Below are 21,069 nucleotides of genomic sequence, written 5' to 3' on the forward strand. Positions count from 1 at the left end.
AGAAAAACGCTGTACAGATTAGCAAAGAAAGGAGATTCATTCTTTTTCTGGACTCAACTGAAACCCAGCAGCAAACACACTTACACACACACACACACACACACAGCATTCTTACTAACACTCAAAGAAATCATAATAAACCAGGTCTTCAAAACGCCCTCTAAAGTTGTGAGGACCAGACAAAAATGTCCTACTTTTCCCAAAATATCCTCACTCGCTATGTTTTTAAGTTTTCTTGATGCTTACAAAGACAGACAGACACACACACACCTGCCGTACACAAACAAGGACTTTAATTCTTCAAGTCCACTGATAGATTCATGACCTTTGAAACCCTTAAAATGTCAAGTTCATGAATGTAAGTCCAAGTTTCCACTTTAGTCACACAACAAACCCAACAGATTTTTCATTACATTTCTTTTTTAACGCAAAAAATAGCCATGTTTCTGTCTTGACTTCAGCTTATTTACAGAGGCTATACAAAATAGCTGATCGTTTTTCTCTGCTGGGTCTGTCATGACTGTCATCAATCACATGTCCACATGATTTCAGGAATAAGTCAGTGCTACAATCTCAGAGGTCTAGATGTCAGATTTCAAATGAGTGAGCAGAGATTATGGTTGCAGTCAAACTTAACCAGGCCAAATAGTTGTTACTCTTCAATAATTCCTGATGAGAACTGAGATGCATGAGACAGCAGAGCTGATGGTTATTACTCAGTCTGGATGTTAGTGGTTACAAAATAAGATTAACTGTACTGCAATGTTCATGTTCATGAAGACAATAATTCAGTTATTCAACCTGAAAAATGCTCAACAACACGTGCACTGGATGATGCTGGTAAAATGTGGTCATTTTGGTAAAATTTGCACAATTAACAAAGTGTTAATGTATAATGCAATTTGTGTGAATGCACCACAATAAGGTAAATCTGCATTTTCCCAAAGATATGAGAAAACACACTGTATATTATGGGACCATTATGGCGAAAACAGGGAGCAGTTAGTCCCTCAGTAACAGAAAATGGGGGGTCCTGAGGTGATGTGAGGAAGTTGCATCAGTGTGTGCGTGTGTGTATTTTCATCCGAAATGTCCACTGTCTCTCTTCCTGGGAGTAATGGTGAAGAACAGGTATCTGTTTTAGTGGAGCGACTTTAGTGGCTGTGAATGACAGAAGTGTTAGTTATGCTTCCATTCACAACCTGTAGTGAAATTGTGACTGAAAAGAATCTGTTCCTTCATTTCTTTTCTTCCACACAAACACCTCCGGAGCATTTACCATTACAAGAGACCAGCAGCATTTCAAGTTTCCAATTTTGTATAATTGTAACCATAGCAACAGAACTTCATTTTAAAACTAAAGCCTTTCATTGTGGATTGAGCCTGATCAGATGAAAATTCAAAGAGAATTCAGCTGTTGTGAATAAATTAATTTCTTAACAGATCTTAAGAATTTCTGTGATGTCAAAATGACAATTTTATTTTTACCCAACATCCCTTTCTCACTCCATTTCCCAGAGTTCAATCCTGGATTTCAGAACAGAACTTTCATTTTCAGAGGAAATTTAGATTAACTGACCTTTTCATGGCCAAGTTACCTATTGGCTGATTCAGAAACCAGTCTTAAAGCCTAAATATTCCAGCTGAACCTTACACTTAATTTAATTTTCTCTGTCCATGTACTTTCAACCCCTCGAGGCATCCTCAGTACAAATGCATTGCACCTTACCTCCATTCTGATTTATGGTTTGCTCAGTTGACAGGAACTTTTCTGTCATTGTCTCTCAGAGTTTACCTTCATGGTTCATAGGTTCATGATTGGCAGAGCGGGAGAGAGAGATGTGCATCAAACAAAAGATGCAACTAAAAGTGAAACAGAGAAATGAAAAAATAAAGAAGCACCCATTTGTCCCCTGTAAGCATCAGCACTTGAAACGTCCCGGTGCCTTAAAAGCTGCGCTCCAGGAGATTTACAGCTTCCCTCGCTGATGAAACAGTCAGAGTTTACCCAAGACAAGCCAGGACAAACAAGTGTTGTTATGACAAAGTGTTTAAGTCATTGTGTGTTATTTGTTTCGCAGCAGCTCCAGCTGGTCCTGGTACTCTGTAAACAGTCTCTGGAATCGCAGGTTTTCACCTATGACGGGTAAAACCTCCTGCAGCAGCTCCCGTTTTCGTAGACCCTGAAATGTAAACAAACGAGAGGTTAATGTTTGAATGTCTTCTCGAGTTAAACTCATCATCATACTGTCCATCTTGCTTTTGTCGGGAATGGAAATGGATGCAATATTCACTCCCAGGTCAAATGACTCTGTGACACATTTTAACTGCTATAGTTGGCAGTAATGGAAACTTGACACGCAGGTCAAAGTTATCAGCTTGCCATCTTCTACTTTATTTTGAAAGTCTAGCCATGGAGTCTGCACCTTTTCCAGCATTAATGACATGACGTCATTCAAGCAGTGTTCTGAAATCATTCAGCTGCTGCTAAGTTTAAAAAAAATCAGACTGACCTGAACCCTAAGAGAAAGATATAAAATTATAACTGTAGTTGTAATTGTAACTTGACATTTTTACTGGTCTTTGTGGTGCTTTCTTCTTTTTGTGTTGCACTTCCACTTTCAAATATGACTCACAGAAAGAAAATGTACCAAAAGGCCAGAAGAAACTCTCTATTCTACTAGCAATCCAATATTTGGTGTGACCACCCTTTGCCTTCAAAACCAGCATCAGTTATTTGAGTTACACTTGCACACAGATATTGAACAAACTTAACAGCCTACATCCACAGATCTATGGATGTAGGCTGACTTAAATCCTTCTGTCTCTTTATATAATCCCAGACAAACTCAATGGTGTTGAGTTTAGGGCTCTGCGTGGGCCATATCATCACTTCCAGGACTATGTTTGGGGTCAATGTCTTGTTGCAGAGTAAACTTGGGGCCAATCAGATGCCTCCCTGATGGTATTGTATACATTGCACCCCAGTTCTACAGTGAGCAGCTGGGAGAACCAGGAGAAACACTTAGACTTGGAAGAGGATATTAAACGGTGTCCATCCTCCAGGTCTTTCTTAGCAGCGTCATCCTTGAGTGTGGAAAATATGCCGTTTCTGAGCTGAGGGCAGGACGGTGTTGCCCTAACCTCCCGGGCCGTCTGCCATCCTGTCTGTAGCCAAAAATCAGGAGCAAGCAGACTCTGTGCAACCAGGAGGATGATGCACAACACTGTCATTTCCATCAATTAGCTGCTCTTCTTCTGCTTCTCCCATCTCTTACCTGGGTGATGTAGATGAGGACATCTGTGCTCTAAGCTATAAATGCTTCACTTCCAGTATAAGGTATGGTCTTAGACTGCATTCACACCAACCCACACAATCCGCACGAGGGGCGTAAATTCTAAGATCTTTTAAAAAAGTGAAGTGTAGATAAAAGCTAATTCAAACAACAAAAGTAGACTGTTGCTGTACCAGAGTGGTGGGCTCCCAGGCTGAGGTTGCAGATTTGTGGACAGGACCCAGCAGCTCTCTACAGAACTCTCTGAGACGATACTCTGAACCTGGAGGGAAGGAGGAGCGGAACAAACAATTATAGATAGAATTAAACATTTAAACAAGTATTTTTTTTGTATTTACACTGTGTTTTGCGAGCACTGTGACTTGTGTGTATAAACACAGAAGCCATGACAGTACAGCACCTTCATTGACCAGGAAGCGAGCGTAGATGAGCAGCCAGTAGCGGTACTCCTGTGCTGACTGCAGAGTCAGAGCGGACGCCAGCTGATTCTCCAGGAAGGCGAGCGTCATGCTTTGCTGAAGATGGTGAGGGGTGGAGGAAAGACGTGACGCCAATCGACCAGCACTGGAACAGGAACACGGGAACAGTTTTCATCAGTCAACTTTCATCAGTTTGTGACGGCACTGAGCGAGAACACTCACTGTCATTACATCTAACCAGGAGGAGGAGCAGTGTAAGAGTAGGAAATGAAACACTGTCATACTTGAGGTTGCGTCCTTGCATGACAGCCAGTGGCCCAGAGGACACAGGTGCATCATGGGTAGGCAAGCAGCTCCTAAAGTCGGCACACTGCACCAAAGAATCTCCTTTATCTGCAATTAGAGTCCTGAGAGGCATAGAAATAAAAGTTAGATTTATAAACGAAACTACTGAAGTTATAATAAACTATGAAACAGAACATTCTAAGTAAGTTTGAGTGAGTCAACATTTTTTGATTTTCTTTTTGTGATGAAAAATGCATCTTAAAACTGCATACATGTTTCCTGTCATTTCTGGCAGAGGAATAATTACACTGGTACATTCGCACAATACAGACAGAGAAATCCAACTGTAACTGTTTAACTCAGAGATGTTAAACACTACAGCGTCTCACCATGTCTCCAGTGATGAGCTGAAGCAGTACGACTTTCCATTGGACAGTCTGATGACAGGAACTCCCTGCTGAGTCAGTAAAGACTGGGACACGGTGGTGTCCACACCTGAGGTCACAAACAAAAGGTTTTTTAAAGATCTAAATCACGACTAAATCATCAACACTGATAATGATTCAGGTGATTTTTAAGGAGGTCTATATGCAGCTGCTAAGCAGAACAACCTCTCAAACTACAAGTGATTGGGCAAAGTCTCCCATGATGGGCCAGGTTCACCCAAGACTGGAAACACATTGTGGAGGACATGCAGAAATCTAGTTCTCTCTTAAATCACATGATTTACATTATGATGAGTCATAAACAGTCAACAACTCATATCACAGTTGGTCTGTCCAGACTGGAACCAGCCTAAGGATTCATCACTTTACACAATTTCAAACAACATTTACAAGTCTGATCTGATCCCCAGATTCCAAAATGTCAAGGACAAAGTAAACAAGGCAATCCGAGATGGCAGACTTCACCCATTCAAGCGTCTGTCGGCCTCTGTTGGTCATATTAGCAAGTGCAGAAACAAACACAGACAGACAGACACCGTGTGAGTGAAGTACAAACACATCCTGGTTTATCACGTGATGCAGTTCTCACCGGATAAAATAGTAGTCAGGGACTCATTCTTGACGAGAACCTTCTGCTTCTGAACGTCCCTGCACAGACACACAGAGCATTCACACAGTGTTATCATAAAACATAACGGCAAAGTTTTGATTTGCTATATATATATATATATATATATATATATATATATATATATATATATATATATATATATATGTATATATGTATATATATACACACATATATACATATATACATATATACATACATATACATGCATATATATACATATATGTATATATATACACATATATATATTCATATATATGTATATATACACATACATACATATGTATACATATATATATATGTACCAATCATATATATATATAAACACACATGTACCAAATCAAATCCTAGTTTGTTTACTAGTTTGTTTTGTTTAATACATAATTCCATGTGTTCATTCATAGTTTTGATGCCTTCAGTGAGAATCTACAATGTAAATAGATATGAAAATAAAGAAAAAACACTAAATGAGAAGGTGTGTCCAAACTTTCGACTGGTAGTGTATAAGTGTATAAATTTCAGTTCAATATTGTAATATAAAACTGATGGAACCACACCATCATCACAACTATAAAAATTAACAAAAAAAAATTGCATCACAATCAGTGACATGTAGAGGTGAAGTTGCATGTCACACTCCATGGCTGAAGGTAAGTATTAAAAACAGGACTGTTCCTAATTTTCAGGTGATGAAAATAAGATTCTAAATATTGTATTTAATTGCTGTTAATCTATCTTCCCTAAATTCTACACCTTGAACTACTCAAAATTACAATGCAAGGTTGAAGTTTTGAATTGTTTACAACATGCATGTATTACAATTTGTATTTGCAATATGCTAATTGCAATGTATTAAACTGCAATTTAGATTTTAAAAAGATTAATTGTTCAGCTCTATCAGCACTAATAAATACTCATCACAGACGGAATCATTGTGATGTTTCTTATTTGGACTGACCAGATGGAGAGCGTTGCTCCAGCGGTCAGAACCATGACGAAGTGGGCCGCACAGTGCAGAGCCGACACAGGTGTGCCGAGCTGGATAGCAGGAAGCAGCCTCCGCCCGAATGAGGAAAACACCGACAACATCCTGTCCTCACAGGCAACGGCAAGGATGTCACTGAGCCAGAAGAGGAGCAGAAAAAAATTCTTTAAGTTTGTTCAGTGACAGTGAAATGTCGTGCAAAAACAAAACATCGGTGCCAGGACCAAAGACAGCACCCCCACCTGCTCCCCGCAGCAGTGACCACTGAGCTGGGTAACAGTGTGTTCCAGTCTCGTCCGTCTCTGGAGCATCGCAGCTGGCTGAGTCTTGAACCTGCCACAACCGACACATCGTTCTCCACCTCCACAAAGACGGATGGCTCCATGCTGACCTGCATACACACATTTTTATATTTCTGTAGGAACTTTAACACATTTTGCAGGTGCCAGATTTTGCATTTGTATTGTTTATTAGGGTTCGAACAGAACACAAGGTGCATAGAACCCTATTGAAACTGAAGGAGTTACTATTATTATTCTTATGGGAGGGGCTTACAAAAATGAAAATCAGCTTTCATTAGGTGACTTTTTGTTGTGTTTCACGTAAATAAACAAAAGTTGGTACACATTTAATGTCAGGATGGTCCAAAAAGTCAATGACCCAACATGAAGGCCGCCAACTTGGAGTAAACAGCCAGTTTTTGGGCAATTTTGGCCATTTTGCAGCAATGGTATTTGAACAAACTGTCCTAGAGTTTTCATGCGATCATCTTCGTACTTGGTGAGGTCACTGTGGACAAGTTGACGAGTTTCAGTTATTGAAAGTTTGGCGTACGAGATAGGGGGTGCCAAAGTTGGAAAAAATTCTGATTTGACTATGCAAAAACTGTCAAGCTTGAAAACATTGCAGCCTGGTGGTGACAGAAATTTTTTTTTCAAACTCAAAATTAGAGAAAACACTCAAAACACATGGTAGATTACATCTGCTGAATATCACAACCTATTGTTAAAGGGTGTAGCCATGGCAATGGTGCAATCGGATTTTGTCAAATTTTCCAGACAAAAAACAAACAGTTGAACTTTGCGAATCCCGGTCCGATCTAAATCAAACTTTACTGCAAACTATTAGCGTTACTGCACTGCTGTTTTTGGAACTAGCGTTGTAAATGCCATGTGTTGGTTGTTGCTGTTGCATGTGTTTGTGCAGTGTCTGGACTGCCGATATAACGTAGGCTGTAAGAAGGCGGTGACTTGATATTGCTGGCTCTGTATTGGGTTTTCTTCATGATCGGGTTCTGCATTCAAAATGAGTGGGACGCAGGAGACTGGTTTAACTGATAGCAAAGAGGAGTAAAGAAAATCAATCCTCACTGAGAAGGCTGTAATAAATAAAATCGAGTCAATACAACAGGAGCGCAAAAGGAAAGTTGATATGGAAGCCTGGTTTAAAGTGATCAGCAAATGCATAAGCAAAGCTGTCAGAGACTGAAATCACTGGAAAGCTCCAGTTAGAAGAGACCCCATCAGGAGGAGGACAGACGGAGGCCTTAGGAAAATGAAATGGAGGAAATAGAAGGTGGAAAATGGCATCAATTTCACCAAAATATAAATCCTCAAATTTACCTTCAGTAGTAAATAACTCATCCACTGGAAAATCATCAAATTAATGACCAGAATAAAACCGCACATCTTCAAATTGATCACCAGGATACATCTTCTGCAGTACCATGCCTTTAAGCAGACATTTGAACATGCCACAGAGGCAACTAACAATGTGGACTGTCTGCATTAATTGGAGCAATACTAGGGGGCAGACACAATAGCTAGTCAGAAGCTGTAAACACATAACTGATGGCAAAGGACAATGCCAAAGCCAAACCTTTGCAACGCTTAAAAGCTAAAGGGAGTAGCACACCATTCAAGGAAAAGGTTCAAAGTGAGAAGATGGAATTCTTCAAAAGTAATGGAATTTGCTTTGGCTGTTCAGTAAAAAAAGAGGGAAACGTCTCTGATGCAAGTATGTGACGCACGACGCCCCAGCATGTTGTACATTCATCAGAAGAAAAATTAAGCAGAGAAAAGCCAAAAGAGAACCAGATGGTGCTCTGGTTAAAGTCAACAACGGTGGTCTCACTAGGGCCAGCGACCAGGACTGCAAGTTTGCCATCGTGCCAGTCAAAGTCAAGTCAAAGCCAAACAATTGTGGAAACGTATGCCTTTCTAGACCCAGGGAGTCTGGCCTCATTCTGCACAGTAGCTTTGATGGAGAACCTGGATCTTTCTGGGAGAAAAACTAAGATTATATTGTGCACCATGGGCCAAGAGAAAGTTGTTCACAGTTGCATTGCATCTGAATTAGAAGTGGCTGGATTGGACAGTGACACATTCTGTGAAATGCCAAAGATTTTCACATAAGAGAAAATGCCAGTCATTAGAAGCAACATCTTTCAGTGACATCATGGCGGTCGATTAACTTTTCTACTCCGAGGAGGGAACCCTGATAAACTAACCAAAATAATACTTGGAGTCAAACGAATTAAACTAATTAAAACAAGATTTGAAATGTCCATGGCAAAAAAAAATCAAGAAAAAAATCTTCTCAAGACAAAAAGGAATCTTCTCAAGACATGAAGACTACGCTATCCCGGGTTGAGTCTACCCTAAATGATGAGCTGGAACATAGAGTGCCCTCCTATAGTATTGGAAAAGTGAGGCCAATTCCTTTATTTTTGCCATGGACTGAAAACATTTGGGTTTGACATCAAAAGATGAATATGAGACAAAAGATGAACATTTCAATTATTTCCAGGTATTTACATCTGCATCTGATACACAACATAGACGATAGCACCTTTTGTTTGAACCCACCCATTCTTCATGTGAGCAAAAGTATTGGAACATGTGACTGACAGGTGTGTTGTGTTGCCCAGGTGTGTCCTATTACATTGTTTATTCAAACAATAAAAAACACTGAATGTAGAACTTTCTGCCAGGAAACTACAGTTGTCATTAGCCGGACATCAAAGCACGAATTTGATGACATCATAACACAATCCGTTATAAAAGTTTGTTTAACTTTTCTCCCATTTCAATTAACTAATCATCATAAGAACCCGTACAATTTGACGGTTTAAAACATAACTACTGCCTAACTTCCCAGTGTGAGAAATACAACTTCATAAAGACACTCGAGTTGTTCCCGCCGTACTTGTCCTGGTAACCCTTTCCAGAGGGGTTTACTGAGCTGAAAGGATCAGTTTAGTAAAAATCTGGACACTGAATGTCTACGCTCAGTTTCAGATTGGGTAGGATAGGTTTTGCATGTGCAGACTGCATTTAGAAGTGGAACCAACATGAAAACCAGAGAGCTGTCTATGGGTGAAAAACAAGCAATTGTGAATTTGAGAGAAGATGGGAAATCAATTAGAGCCATTGCACAAACATTGGCCATAGCCAGTACAACCATTTGGAATGTCCTGAAGAAGAAAGAAACCACTGGTGTACTAAGCAACAGACGTCGAACAGGTAGACCAAGGAAAACATCAGCAGTTGATGACAGAAACATTGTGAGAGCTGTAAAGAAAGACCCTAAAACAACTAGTGACATCAGCAACAACCTCCAGAGCAAGAGCGAAGGTATCACAATCTACTGTTCGCAGCACACTTCATGAACAAACGCACAGAGGCAAGAAGATGTAAACCACTCATTAGCTAAAAGAAAGGGAAGGCCAGGCTGGAATTTGTCAAAACGTACGGAGACAAGCTTCAAAAATGTTGGGACAGAGTTTAATGGACTGAGAGACTTTTACCAAAGTGATGGAAGGGCTAAAGTTTGGAGAAAAGAAATGATCTGCTCATGATCCCAAACATACAAGCTCATATTCGTAAGCTTGTGGCTTGGTCTTGCATGGCTTCTTCTGGGATTGGCTCATTAATCTTCATTGATGATGTAACACATGATGGCAGCAGCAAAATGAACTCAGAAGTCTACAGAAACATTTTTTCTGCCAATTTAAAGAAAAATGCAACCAAACTGATTGGGAGATCATTCATTATGCAGCAAGTTAACAACCCCAAACACACAAAGGAGTTCATCAGGGGCAAGAAGAGGACATTTTTAGTCAATCTCCACACTAAAACCCTATAGAGCACGCATTTTACCTGCTGAAGAGGAGACTGAAGGGACTAAACCCCCAAAACAAATAACTGAAAGAGGCTGTGGTGAAACCCAGGAAGAGCATCACAGCAGAAGAATGCAAAAGTTTGGTCATGTCAGTGGGTCACAGGCTTAATGCAGTTATTGAAACAAAATATTAAGTCTTATTCACTTTAATCCTTTTTAAACTATCTGTTCCAATACTTTTGCTCACATGAAAAATGGGTGGGTTCAAACAAAAGGTGCAATCTTCTATGTTGTGTATCAGATCCAGATGTAAATACCTGGAAGTAAAATGTTCTATCATGTACTCTTGTAATCTTCTCTACCATCTACAATACGTATCCTGTACTTAATGACCACATCAAGACAAGGACCCTGCATACACCAGCACAAACGCATGCGCTCGCGCTCTCTCTCTCTCTCTCTCACACACACACACTTATAATACATCCATGTGACATGTGATAATATGACTGTAATATAAAGAAAAGAAAGAAATAATTTCAAAAGAACAAAAATAGAATCAACATCCCACGACAAAAGGACCTGGAAAAATGGCCTCATTTGAGACATGTCTATCTGCCAGAAATAGATGCAGATGTTGAGTTGAAGATACCACAGGATGTTGGCGTGTTACCTGCAGACTGAAGGCCTTCTGTGTACTTGGTGTTGGAAGTCTGAGAACAGCCACAGGAGCTGGAGGAGCTGCAGCTCTACTATGCTCCCGATCTGCTGGAGGAGTGATCTGACAGGAAGAAGACGCACTCAGTCATCTTTGTCTGCAGCTGCATGCATCTACTTCACAGCGCTTTTACTGCACTTTTTAAACAAAACCTAGTTTAAATCAAAGCAATTAAATTAAAATTAGTTTTTTACTTTTCCCAACGAATAAATGGATCACTCCACTGACAGCACTAACTGTATAATTTCTCTTACCTGCGTGAAGGGTTGGGCAATGGGTGCAGCCATCTTGTCTTTCCTGGGCCTTCCCTTCTTCCTTTTCTCCACCACCTCTCCTCCATCCATCAGCAGCTCTGGTTTCCTTTTGGCAAATGCCAGGTTTTTGTTGATGGTGGCCATCTTGTCCTCGCTGTCGCTGCTGGTTTCTTCTTTGGATTTTACATCTTTCAAGACTGAGATGGCATCTTTGGGCCTGCTGGATAAACGAAAACATCTGTTTGTTATGAGGAAACAACTTTTAAACAACAGTCTAGGTTTTTTTACTACCTGTCGAGAGGCACAAGTCCAGTGGTGGAGGAGATGGCAGTCGTCATGCCTGGTGTGGCCTTTGACCTCTCTGTGAACCTGGAGTCTAAAGCTTTCATTGGCTCAATCTTGGAGGCAGAAGTGAGCAAGAGACTGGGTCTCACACTGGAACAGGAAAACCAAGAAATAAGATTAAAGAAAGGAAAAAATACAGGAAGCAAAAACCATTAAAGATGGATAGAAAAAACAGGAGATAAAACGGAAGGTGGGCCCCTGCGTACCCATCTTTGTTGTCCTCCAGGCCCTTGGCAGTAGTGTTGGCTGCAGATGAAGTGAGCATGGGGTCATGACCAGGCCTCTGTCCAGGACTTGAGTCAGAACTGAGCTGAGGGGTGAGCTGATTGGACATGGAGGAGCCCGAAGGCAGGATGGGAACGCTGTTAAATAGAGCCGGAGAAAAATCCCTGCAAAGAGAGTGGGACAGTCACCTGTTACTCTGCCATGTTGTAAATGGAACTAATCTGTTCTGACCCCCAGACAGCATTTGTTTCATGTTGTCTCACCCCGTGTCCAGCTGAGCAATGCACAGCGGCGTGATTCGTCTTCTGCCGTCCGCTGTTCTTGTCTCCACTTGTTTCTTCAAAAGGTTCTAGGTGAGGACAATGTAACACATTAAAGACATTCATCACTTGCAAACATCTTAAATATGTGTCCAATACAGAAGTTCAAAGGACATTAAGCATGTATGAATGTATTCTGTCTTGCTGTGAATTGACCTGCCGTCGCTGATGCTCAGTCATCTATTTTATCTTCCACTATAGACAAAATTGGCAGCAGATAAATATGAGTGGCTGGTCACTAATTTGCCACACTGAGTGGCAAATTATTTTCAACTCAAATATGATTCATTACGTTTCCCACCTTCCGGATATCCTCCAGAGACTCTCCATTCATCACACTGTTGAGTTTAGGGGTAGAGGATTCAGGTTTGGTGCCACTCAGTCCGGAGTTGGCCTGGGCCGAGGTCTGCCGCTCCTGCTGGTATTTTAGCATCTCTGGGTTCTCAATGATGGTGGTGGAGAGCTGAGCCTCGGTGCTGGTTATAGCCAGGCTCTTTCCATAAATGTTCTGATGGATGCTGTTCTGTATTACAGAGGGACAAAGAAAAGTATTTTGATTTGGATTCTATATGTACTAGTGAAGGAGACCAGAAGTAAAACTAGAACTTCCAGGGTCTGTTTTAGAAATGAGAAAACCTCTTTTAATATCAGTCAAATATTTGCACTCACACTGCTAAAAACAAATGCAACTTTGAAATAGGGCTGTGCGATATATATCGTCTACGATCTTAATTGTTGTTTTAATGATGTGTAAAATCACAATATCGAGTATGTCAAAATCATTTTCAACTTTTTGAGAGGCCACACATTCACTGCATGATCAAGCCTAGTAGGACAGGCTGCGGCAAACTCTAGCCTCAGAATCTATGTCGTTAGATTTAATAGCTGTATTAAATCCTTGATCATCCTCACTCGCATGGAGGTGGTTTGGCTGCAAAATCACTGATGTCACTCAAAAGAAAGCCATCTGCAAACTGTTGGAAAGCGGTTGCTGTTGGAAAGCTCGACAATGAATTTGTTTCACCATCTGTGAATTAACCACCGCACAGAATATGAAGAATATGAAAAGTCAATGGTCGACCACAACCGGCCAGCAAAGGTACCGACAAGAAAACGTACTCAGTACTTTGGCAGCAGTTAAATGTGTATCCACGTTCTCATGTTAATGCCTTGTAGTTCAAATATAAATATGATGAGAATTGTTTACATTAGGGGGAAGTGTCAGTTTAAAATGCTCTCATGATAGTTTTTGTTGGTCGTTGTGTAATATTATATAAAGTAAGTTTAAGTTAATAAATAAGACCTGTTTTTCTTGAACAAGTTGTTTTTGTCAATATCATCATTAACATCTAATATGCTATTAACAAGAGCAAGCTGGTACAATATGCCTTCAATGCTTTTACAAACACATTTTTGAGGATTGAAAAATATCGCCAATTATCGTTATCGGCAAAATCTCAAAAAATATCGAGATATTGATTATCATCAATATCCACACCCCTACCTTGAAACACAGAGTGTCTCAATAACATATGTCTGGAGTCTGGAGAACAATTACCCAATATGGTTTTTATAACGCATATTTGTGCATTTTTGGGTATTTTAAACAATATTTATTTGCAGTGGTCAGCTAATGGGTCTTTTCCTTTATACAGTTCAAGCACTACTCGGCTCGACTGGACTTTTTTTTGTTTGTTTTTCCATTAGGGATAGTGCCTGGTACCTTTTTTGGTACCTCATCTGGCAAGGTTTCAAGCAATACCAAAATGTGATGTCAACAGACTGCTGGCCAATGATTGGTCAGAGAGCGTCATCACTGGAAGAATCATGAGTGCCATTTTACATCAAATTTCAATTTCGCAATTTCTAAAAAACGGCAAGAGTGAAGAGCGAGCATACATGGCTGCTGTCCGCAAAACAGCCACAGACCAAGCAGCAAGTACACCATTGAGTATTAAGTAAATCATCAGGGTTTCTATGTTTTCATGAAAACTGTTTTAGTGGACAGACATTTTATCCTCTCAATAACAATTCTCATTTAAATTGGAATGCTATGCTGGGATATGATATAATATAGAATATAACTTGGACAATTAAGACAAAAAAATGTCCACTGAATTGCCTTTGGTTTCAACAACAGAAAGTGTTCAGTATTATTTCTGTGTCACGTTCTTTTTCAACCTTGTATTTGTACGACTTGGGTGTGACAACAGCTGTTTGTCAACAATACTGACACTTAATGTAAAACATGTATTCATGATTCTGTTTAATAGACCATCTGACACATCAGTTTATTCTTTTTGGGTAACCTCGATCAGTTAGAAGACATCCAAGGCTTGTAAACAAGTCTCATGACTCAGATGACATCATAAGCTGTGGCACAATTTTGTCCCGTTTTACAATCTTCATTTGGGTTAATGCTTGAGACACTTATTTGTCATTTTATCATTAAGTCACCACGTTTAGCATTTGTTCTGCTACTCACAAAATACAACGTAGTTCCAATTATATTCACTCATTCATGTCTGCTGCTTTATCCGCTACATGGAATAGTGGGGGCACTGGAGCAATTCCCACCTAACACAGGGCAAAAGGCAGGGTACACCCTGGACTAATCGCCAGTCCATCACAACACCAGTATACAGAGACAAACAACCATTCACTCTCAAATTCATACCTATTATCAATTTAGAGTGTCCAATTACCCTAATCACCAAACTGCATATGGGAGTTATTTCCTATTTTAATTCAAGAGCATATTATATTGATGTGCTCTGCTCGTGCTCAAATTGTGTGCTCGCACTCGGTTATATTGATGCTCACGCAGATTTCCTGCACTCAAGCTCTTCTTCTTGTGCTCGCGGATCTCTGCTCTGCTCTCAGAGTTTTTGTGCATCAACGCTGTCAACTAATAGAAGGCCAGCTCAAGCTTGAGCGCAGGAAATCTGCCAGGATGTGAACTGGCAACCTTATTGCTGTGAGGCAACAGTGCTAGCCACTACTCTGGCATGTGGACCATTACATTTATTTTTATTTTATTAATAACTTGTGACCTCATGCAAGTACAAGCCAGGTCTTACCTTCTCTTCCTCATTCAGTGGGTCTCCCAATTCATCCATTGAGAAGTCTAAGTAGGCCACAGTGCCATCCATCGAACACACCAACATCCCCAGCCCTGTCAGAGTCCTGACGCACACAGACCGACATCAAAACTACATCATTTACTATACCAGTAGTGTTACATACAAAGTGGCAGAATCTGAAATCAAGTGTGTTAAAACAACAACAAAAAATTGTTTTTGCATTAAAGTTGTGAAAATTTAAGAACTGGTTTATTTCTTTGTGGTGATTAAAATACATCTTTCATGACCACAGCTACTGCTATTACTCACCAGGAAATGTCCATTATTGATTTATCGAAAAGATCATGAATGACCACAAGAGGGCGTTTCAGTGATGTCAGCTGAGAGGAAAGACAGAGCAAGGTAGTTCAGTCAATATCCCTGAATGTGAATGAGGCAATGAGCAGCATGTGAGATGAAGCTGGCAACAAGTGAACACTTCTAATCTTCACACTGCCAAGTTCACCACAGGAGCCACAAATGATCACTTTCTGGACCATTTTCTATTCAGTGTAACACAAACTGACCCAGACAGAGAGCGATCGGTCTTTGCTGCCAACAGCACAGCAGCAGTATGGACAACTGGGCTTTGGAGAGCTGCCATTCTTCTGCTTCTTCTTAAAGATCTTTGGGTTAAATTTCTACAAAGAGACAAATTCAGATAATGCTGATGAGTCTTTAGCTTGGAGAATCAACATTCCCAAAGAATGAACACGAGACAAAGATGTTCTTACCACCACAGTGACTGCTTTACGGTGGCCCACAAAGTCCATATTGGTCTTCCACCCATCTCTCTCCACAATCTGAGCAGTGGGACCGGAGTTGTTCATGGCATGGGCCGATACTAGATACTGACCATCTGGAGACCAGGACAGACGCAAGACATGGGTCGTCCCACCACACTAAGACAGAGAGAGAGGGGTATCTGAGTAGTAATCTTGACAACATCAGTTCTTTCCTGGCTCAACACCAACACAGCAACAACAGTGTTTTCATACCTCGCTGAATGGTTTGGTGATGTTTGCCTCCATCTGCCAGTCCACTGTCCTCCACACTTTGAGACTGTGGTCATCAGCCTGGGAGGCAATATATTTCCCCACTGGGTCCCATGTTAGGCCTTTAACCAGCCCAGTATGTCCTCGCAAGCAAGTCACCATCTCTGAAGACACAGAAGACAGACAGGCAACATGGTTGACAAGTTTCTAGTATTTACCTAGATTGTGGTGGTCCACCAAAGTTTCATAAAGAACAAAAATTGCAACTCCACTGAAAATTTGCTCAACGGGTAATAAACAGTAAACTGTGAACTGAAAATGAAGTCTTTGGCTGGATATCAATTGTCTCAACAGGAAGCTTCAAAAATACTGGCCCTTGTCCCCATCAGATAATGCAATGGCAAATTCAGATAATTAAAAAAGAAGTTATGCATCATCAAGTAGAACTGTACTGCTGAAGACACATTTCAAATTTGGGCAGATCCACACCTGCATTTCCCCGAATCCATCCCCGAATTCCATTTTGTTTTTAACAGAGCAGAGTCTCTTACCTGGGAATTTACGAGCATTCCAGATGACAATAGTATTGTCAACGCTGCATGAGGCCAGCCACACATCATGAGGAGACCAAGCCACATCCATCACATCTACACACAGACAGACACATTGAGTCAAGGTCACATGTTAGACATTACTATGTCTGAAGAGGGTCTGTGTTGAGTACAGGTACAGGAGTACATGTGTAGTGTGTGTACATGCTGCATAAATGAAATTCAAAATTATTGAATAATTTTGAATTTCGCACCTCACTTTTGAGTTGTAATGACCTGTTTGAAATGCAGTCTCATAGACAATTTGAAGTTATACCCCTTATATTCTAGCAGAGGACACTTGTAAGGTTTCCAACTGCGACAGCACCTTATGGTGTCTTTCCACCGGCTCTACTCGCCTCTTGATTTCTTGATTTCTGTGTCAGACGTCTCTGGAAACACACCATTAGAGGTGCAAGCCTACATGAGGGAGACTCCTCTCTCTGCAGATAGCACCCAATGTTTTGGTGAAGAGACATGAAGTGCACTAAGCTGGCTGTGTGCACTAGGGGTATCTCTGCACTCTGAATCTCATCTGTGGTTAATGCAAATAAAATGATAAAAAATTACATACTAAATTACATTTTAGTTAAAAGCCGTCAGAGCCCCCTCCTGTCAGTAATTTCCCTTCAGGGAATGCTTGTCCATCCTACTCTACAAAGTGTTATGAAAACTTTAACACTAGCAATACTGGAAAGGAGCAATTTATTCAAATTCATGTAAATTAATTGAATCATTTAAATTGTTTTCATTGTTTTTTTTTTAAAGAGCGTCAGCCCTGGTATGTGTGTCTTACCTCCAGTGTGATTCCTCAGAATCGTGACACACCTCCACTGCTCCACATTCGCCAGTTTACTGCTCGATCCAAAAACTGTGCTCGGGCCAATAAATCTGGATACAAACAGACCCATGGTTAAAACAAACCAGCAGCTCAACAAAACACAACACATAAAATGCCTAATCTGTATTTTATGTGGGGGGGTACATACGCTGCTCTCCTCCACACCATGACTAGCTTGTCGTCTCCACCTGACGCCAGGTAAAGCCCATTGTTGGACCAGCGCACACAGTTCACACATGCTGCAGACAAACATGCACAGGTAACTTTATTATTATTGTGTTGTTTCAAGCGCAACATTTCTGAGCAGAAAAAGCAGACAAACACGATCCTCGGCTCCCTGGAAGCCTATTGTGTATTAGTCAACAAATTTCACTAAATTTAATATTTCTACATGACAGCTGATACAGACGAAGCATGTTACCGAGGTGATTGTCCATCTGGCAAAGCATTTTGGGAATATTCTCGTTCTTCTCATCCTCCTCTCTGAGGACCGGCGCCATGTTCCATATCATCACCTTTCCAGAATCTTCTCCTGAAAACAAATCCAACATTTCAAAAACAAAACACACAAACTACAAACTTTTTAAACCCTCTGAACCACACAAACATGGAGGTTGATTAGAAAGCCAAAGTCAAGAGAGCAACTTTAGAGAGGAGTAAAAAAATACAAGCACTTAATATCATAAAAATCATTAAAAAAAGTATGTGTATAGATGCATGAGACACCTGTGCACACATGAATACTCGGTCATACGCATGAATGAGTCACATTGCAAAATTCAAAGAAAAATGTATACGGTTTGTTCTCTACTAATAAATCATACAAATCTAAATTGCTGCATTTGATTCATGTTTTGTCAGTTAGTCATCATCTAACCGCTTTATCCTCCACCAGAGGGTCGCGGGGGGTGCTGTGCCAATCTCAGCTACATCGGGCGATAGGCGGGGTACACCCTGGACAGTTCGCCAGTCCATCGCAGGGCCACACACAACTAGAGACAAACAACCATTCACTCACAGTCACTCCTATGGTCAATTTAGAGTGTCCAATTTACCTAATCCCCACATTGCATGTTTTTGGACTGTGGGAGGAAGCCAGAGAACCCGGAGAGAACCCACACACACACGGGGAGAACATGCAAACTCCATGCAGAAAGGCCCTTGTTCCAACCGGGGCTCGAACCCGGGTCTTCTCGCTGCAAGGCGAGAGTGCTAACCACTACACCACCGTGTGGCCCTGATTCATGTTTTGTTTTTGTGAAATTAATTATCATAAATGTTTCAAATTATTTTTTGTTTATGGGGCCATTGAGACCAAATTGAGTAAATAGATCAAAGCAGCAAAACAATAATTCAAGTCCAACCAAATAGGGCTTAACGATTTTGAATAAATATCTAATTGCGATTATTTTGACAGGAAATGTGATTGTAATACAATTCGCGATATCAAAGGAAATTGTAATTTTTACATCAATATTCTCGTTTTCATTCAAAAAAACATACATAAAAGGATTAATGTGTGATATTTGTGCAGCTATGTGGAGCAGGTTTACTGCTTGTCTTACCTTGTCCTCCAGTTGCAAATTTTGTCCCATCAGGGTGAATGTCAACTGAAAATATGGGTTTGCCTGTGAAACACAATTAATTAACAGTCAGCACAGTCATTTGATTTGAAGAAGGGAAAAACAACTATTAAGTGATAAAATGAAACACATAACAGGAATATCACTGGGAACTCATTGTTGGGATTTACACCTAATTTAAAGGTTTCCTGTTTATTCTCAAAAAAAAAATTTAAAAAAAAATTGTAAGCCTTGTCTTCGTGTCAGATGATGGTAAATTAAATGTCTCATTAATTTACAGATGGATATTATGTTTTCTCTTTGTCTGAAATAAATGTATTTTGCACACTATCCACAATACAACATTAGGAATCGCTTGATACCACATTTTAGTCCAGTGGTGAAATCACAACCCTGTGTATCTATGTATACTAATATCAGTTTGATGCCGATGTTGAGGTGAATTAAAGTGATTAATCATTTACAGATTACTAAATGATAAAAGTCTTTATTTACTTTTAGAGCATTCAGTGCCAAGTTAGTTTAGTAATCAACAAAAAAACAGACATTGGCAAGTTGTAGCTTTACTTTTCATTTATAGAAAGGTTTTAAATCAATACAATAGAAGGATTGTATATTGTTGGTTCATTTGAAGGAGGACAGAATATCAGTAGTAAGCGCAATGTGAGATGTAAACATGCTGGATTTACAGCAGGTATACTCAGTACACGTCAGTGCAGTTCCTAAGCACGTAACACATGAAATACATATTTATCACTATTATTAGTGGTAGAAGTAGTTGCAGTAGTATCGTGTTAGTATTTGAAGATATGCTTGTCCTCATTTCATATCGCAGTTCATTACGTTAACTAAAGTTACATCTTAAAGGGTCATTCGCCACACTTATGCAGTCAACGGATGTTCCATGGAGTAAATACATCATCATAAAATAAATAGTTTTCATGTGTGACTGTGATAGCTGCGCCCTGAATCTGAACTCAGGCCATTTCTCAGCCGGGTAACTTTCCAAAATGACAGTTTCACACACCTACGCTCTTGTAATATTGAAGCTCGTGTCACGCTTCTTTCCTGACAATTATATGAGACATTTGCTCAAATTATATAGAAAGATATAAAATTAAGACACTTTCAGACAGAAACTTCGACACGGATCATTTTGGCAGGTAACTTAGCCAATGTCAGGGCATCTGAGCTAGCCGGGAGGAGGGGGGGGGGCTAACTAGCTAACAAGCTAGCACCGGTTAGCAAACACTTACATGGAGGAGAGTGTTTAAAACAAAAACACCAGGGGTGCGCGTGTGTAACTATTCACTTGTTGAGTTAAATCCTGTTTATGGGCAACTGCTAGTGAAAAATAACTCGAACAAGTGTCGACCACTATCACTTGACCCCCACCACCCCCTTGAAAACAAAAGCCCAACTTGGTCCAACAGATTCCTGCACAAGCTTACCGTTGTGGCTCACCCAGCTTGGCTTCAGCAGCTTCATTTTCAACCTGACTTTCTTAAAGCCCCTCCAGTTATTATTTTCAACGAAACTCAGTCCAACGGCGGGCTGGGGTGGAGAATGGACGCCGACCCCTTTCCTTTTGTCTCAAACTCTGTCTCACACTTGGCTGTTTTGGTGCTTCAACTCCATCACCTCCACGGCGGTGGCGGCGGCAGCAACATCATCATCGAGTCTGAGACCGAGCAGTGGCAGCGGCAGAGCGGAGGAAACACCCCGGACGATGAGCGATGTGACACCGGGGTGGCTTCGGAAGCGTTTCCGTTATTTTGACCGCGGACCGGAAACAAGTACCCGGCAACTGTCGCAATAGTTCCGAGGTTGTACACTTGTAACGTACGACATTAATAACATGCAATCTTTTAAGTTGATTTTATGTTGTTTTAATT

The 21,069-nt window shown here is 40.5% G+C and overlaps 1 protein-coding gene across 2 annotated transcripts; it reads right to left on the reverse strand.

Moving 5' to 3' along the window:
• Positions 1 to 271: 271 nt before the first annotated feature.
• Positions 272 to 20,907, reverse strand: LOC122769549 (protein HIRA). Of its 2 annotated transcripts, none has more exons than XM_044026147.1 (25): positions 20,626 to 20,907; positions 19,157 to 19,219; positions 18,013 to 18,123; positions 17,740 to 17,830; positions 17,547 to 17,641; positions 16,712 to 16,807; positions 16,164 to 16,324; positions 15,900 to 16,067; positions 15,693 to 15,806; positions 15,436 to 15,506; positions 15,124 to 15,229; positions 12,345 to 12,566; positions 11,987 to 12,072; positions 11,705 to 11,887; positions 11,445 to 11,588; positions 11,154 to 11,370; positions 10,855 to 10,962; positions 6,302 to 6,450; positions 6,033 to 6,194; positions 5,036 to 5,094; positions 4,390 to 4,495; positions 4,000 to 4,122; positions 3,697 to 3,860; positions 3,470 to 3,558; positions 272 to 2,183 (listed from the first exon to the last, which is right to left on the reverse strand). In XM_044026147.1, the coding sequence occupies exons 1-25, from the start codon at positions 20,660 to 20,662 to the stop codon at positions 2,067 to 2,069; spliced, it is 3,042 nt and encodes a 1,013-aa protein (XP_043882082.1). In that variant the 5' UTR covers positions 20,663 to 20,907; the 3' UTR covers positions 272 to 2,066. The 2 variants fall into 2 exon arrangements, with proteins under 2 accessions (XP_043882082.1, XP_043882081.1); XM_044026146.1 differs by having other exon boundaries at positions 11,154 to 11,373.
• Between the last annotated feature and the right edge of the window lie 162 nt (positions 20,908 to 21,069).

Source organism: Solea senegalensis, linkage group LG5 (genome assembly GCF_019176455.1).
Source record: "Solea senegalensis isolate Sse05_10M linkage group LG5, IFAPA_SoseM_1, whole genome shotgun sequence".
In the NCBI taxonomy this organism is placed as follows: domain Eukaryota; kingdom Metazoa; phylum Chordata; class Actinopteri; order Pleuronectiformes; family Soleidae; genus Solea; species Solea senegalensis.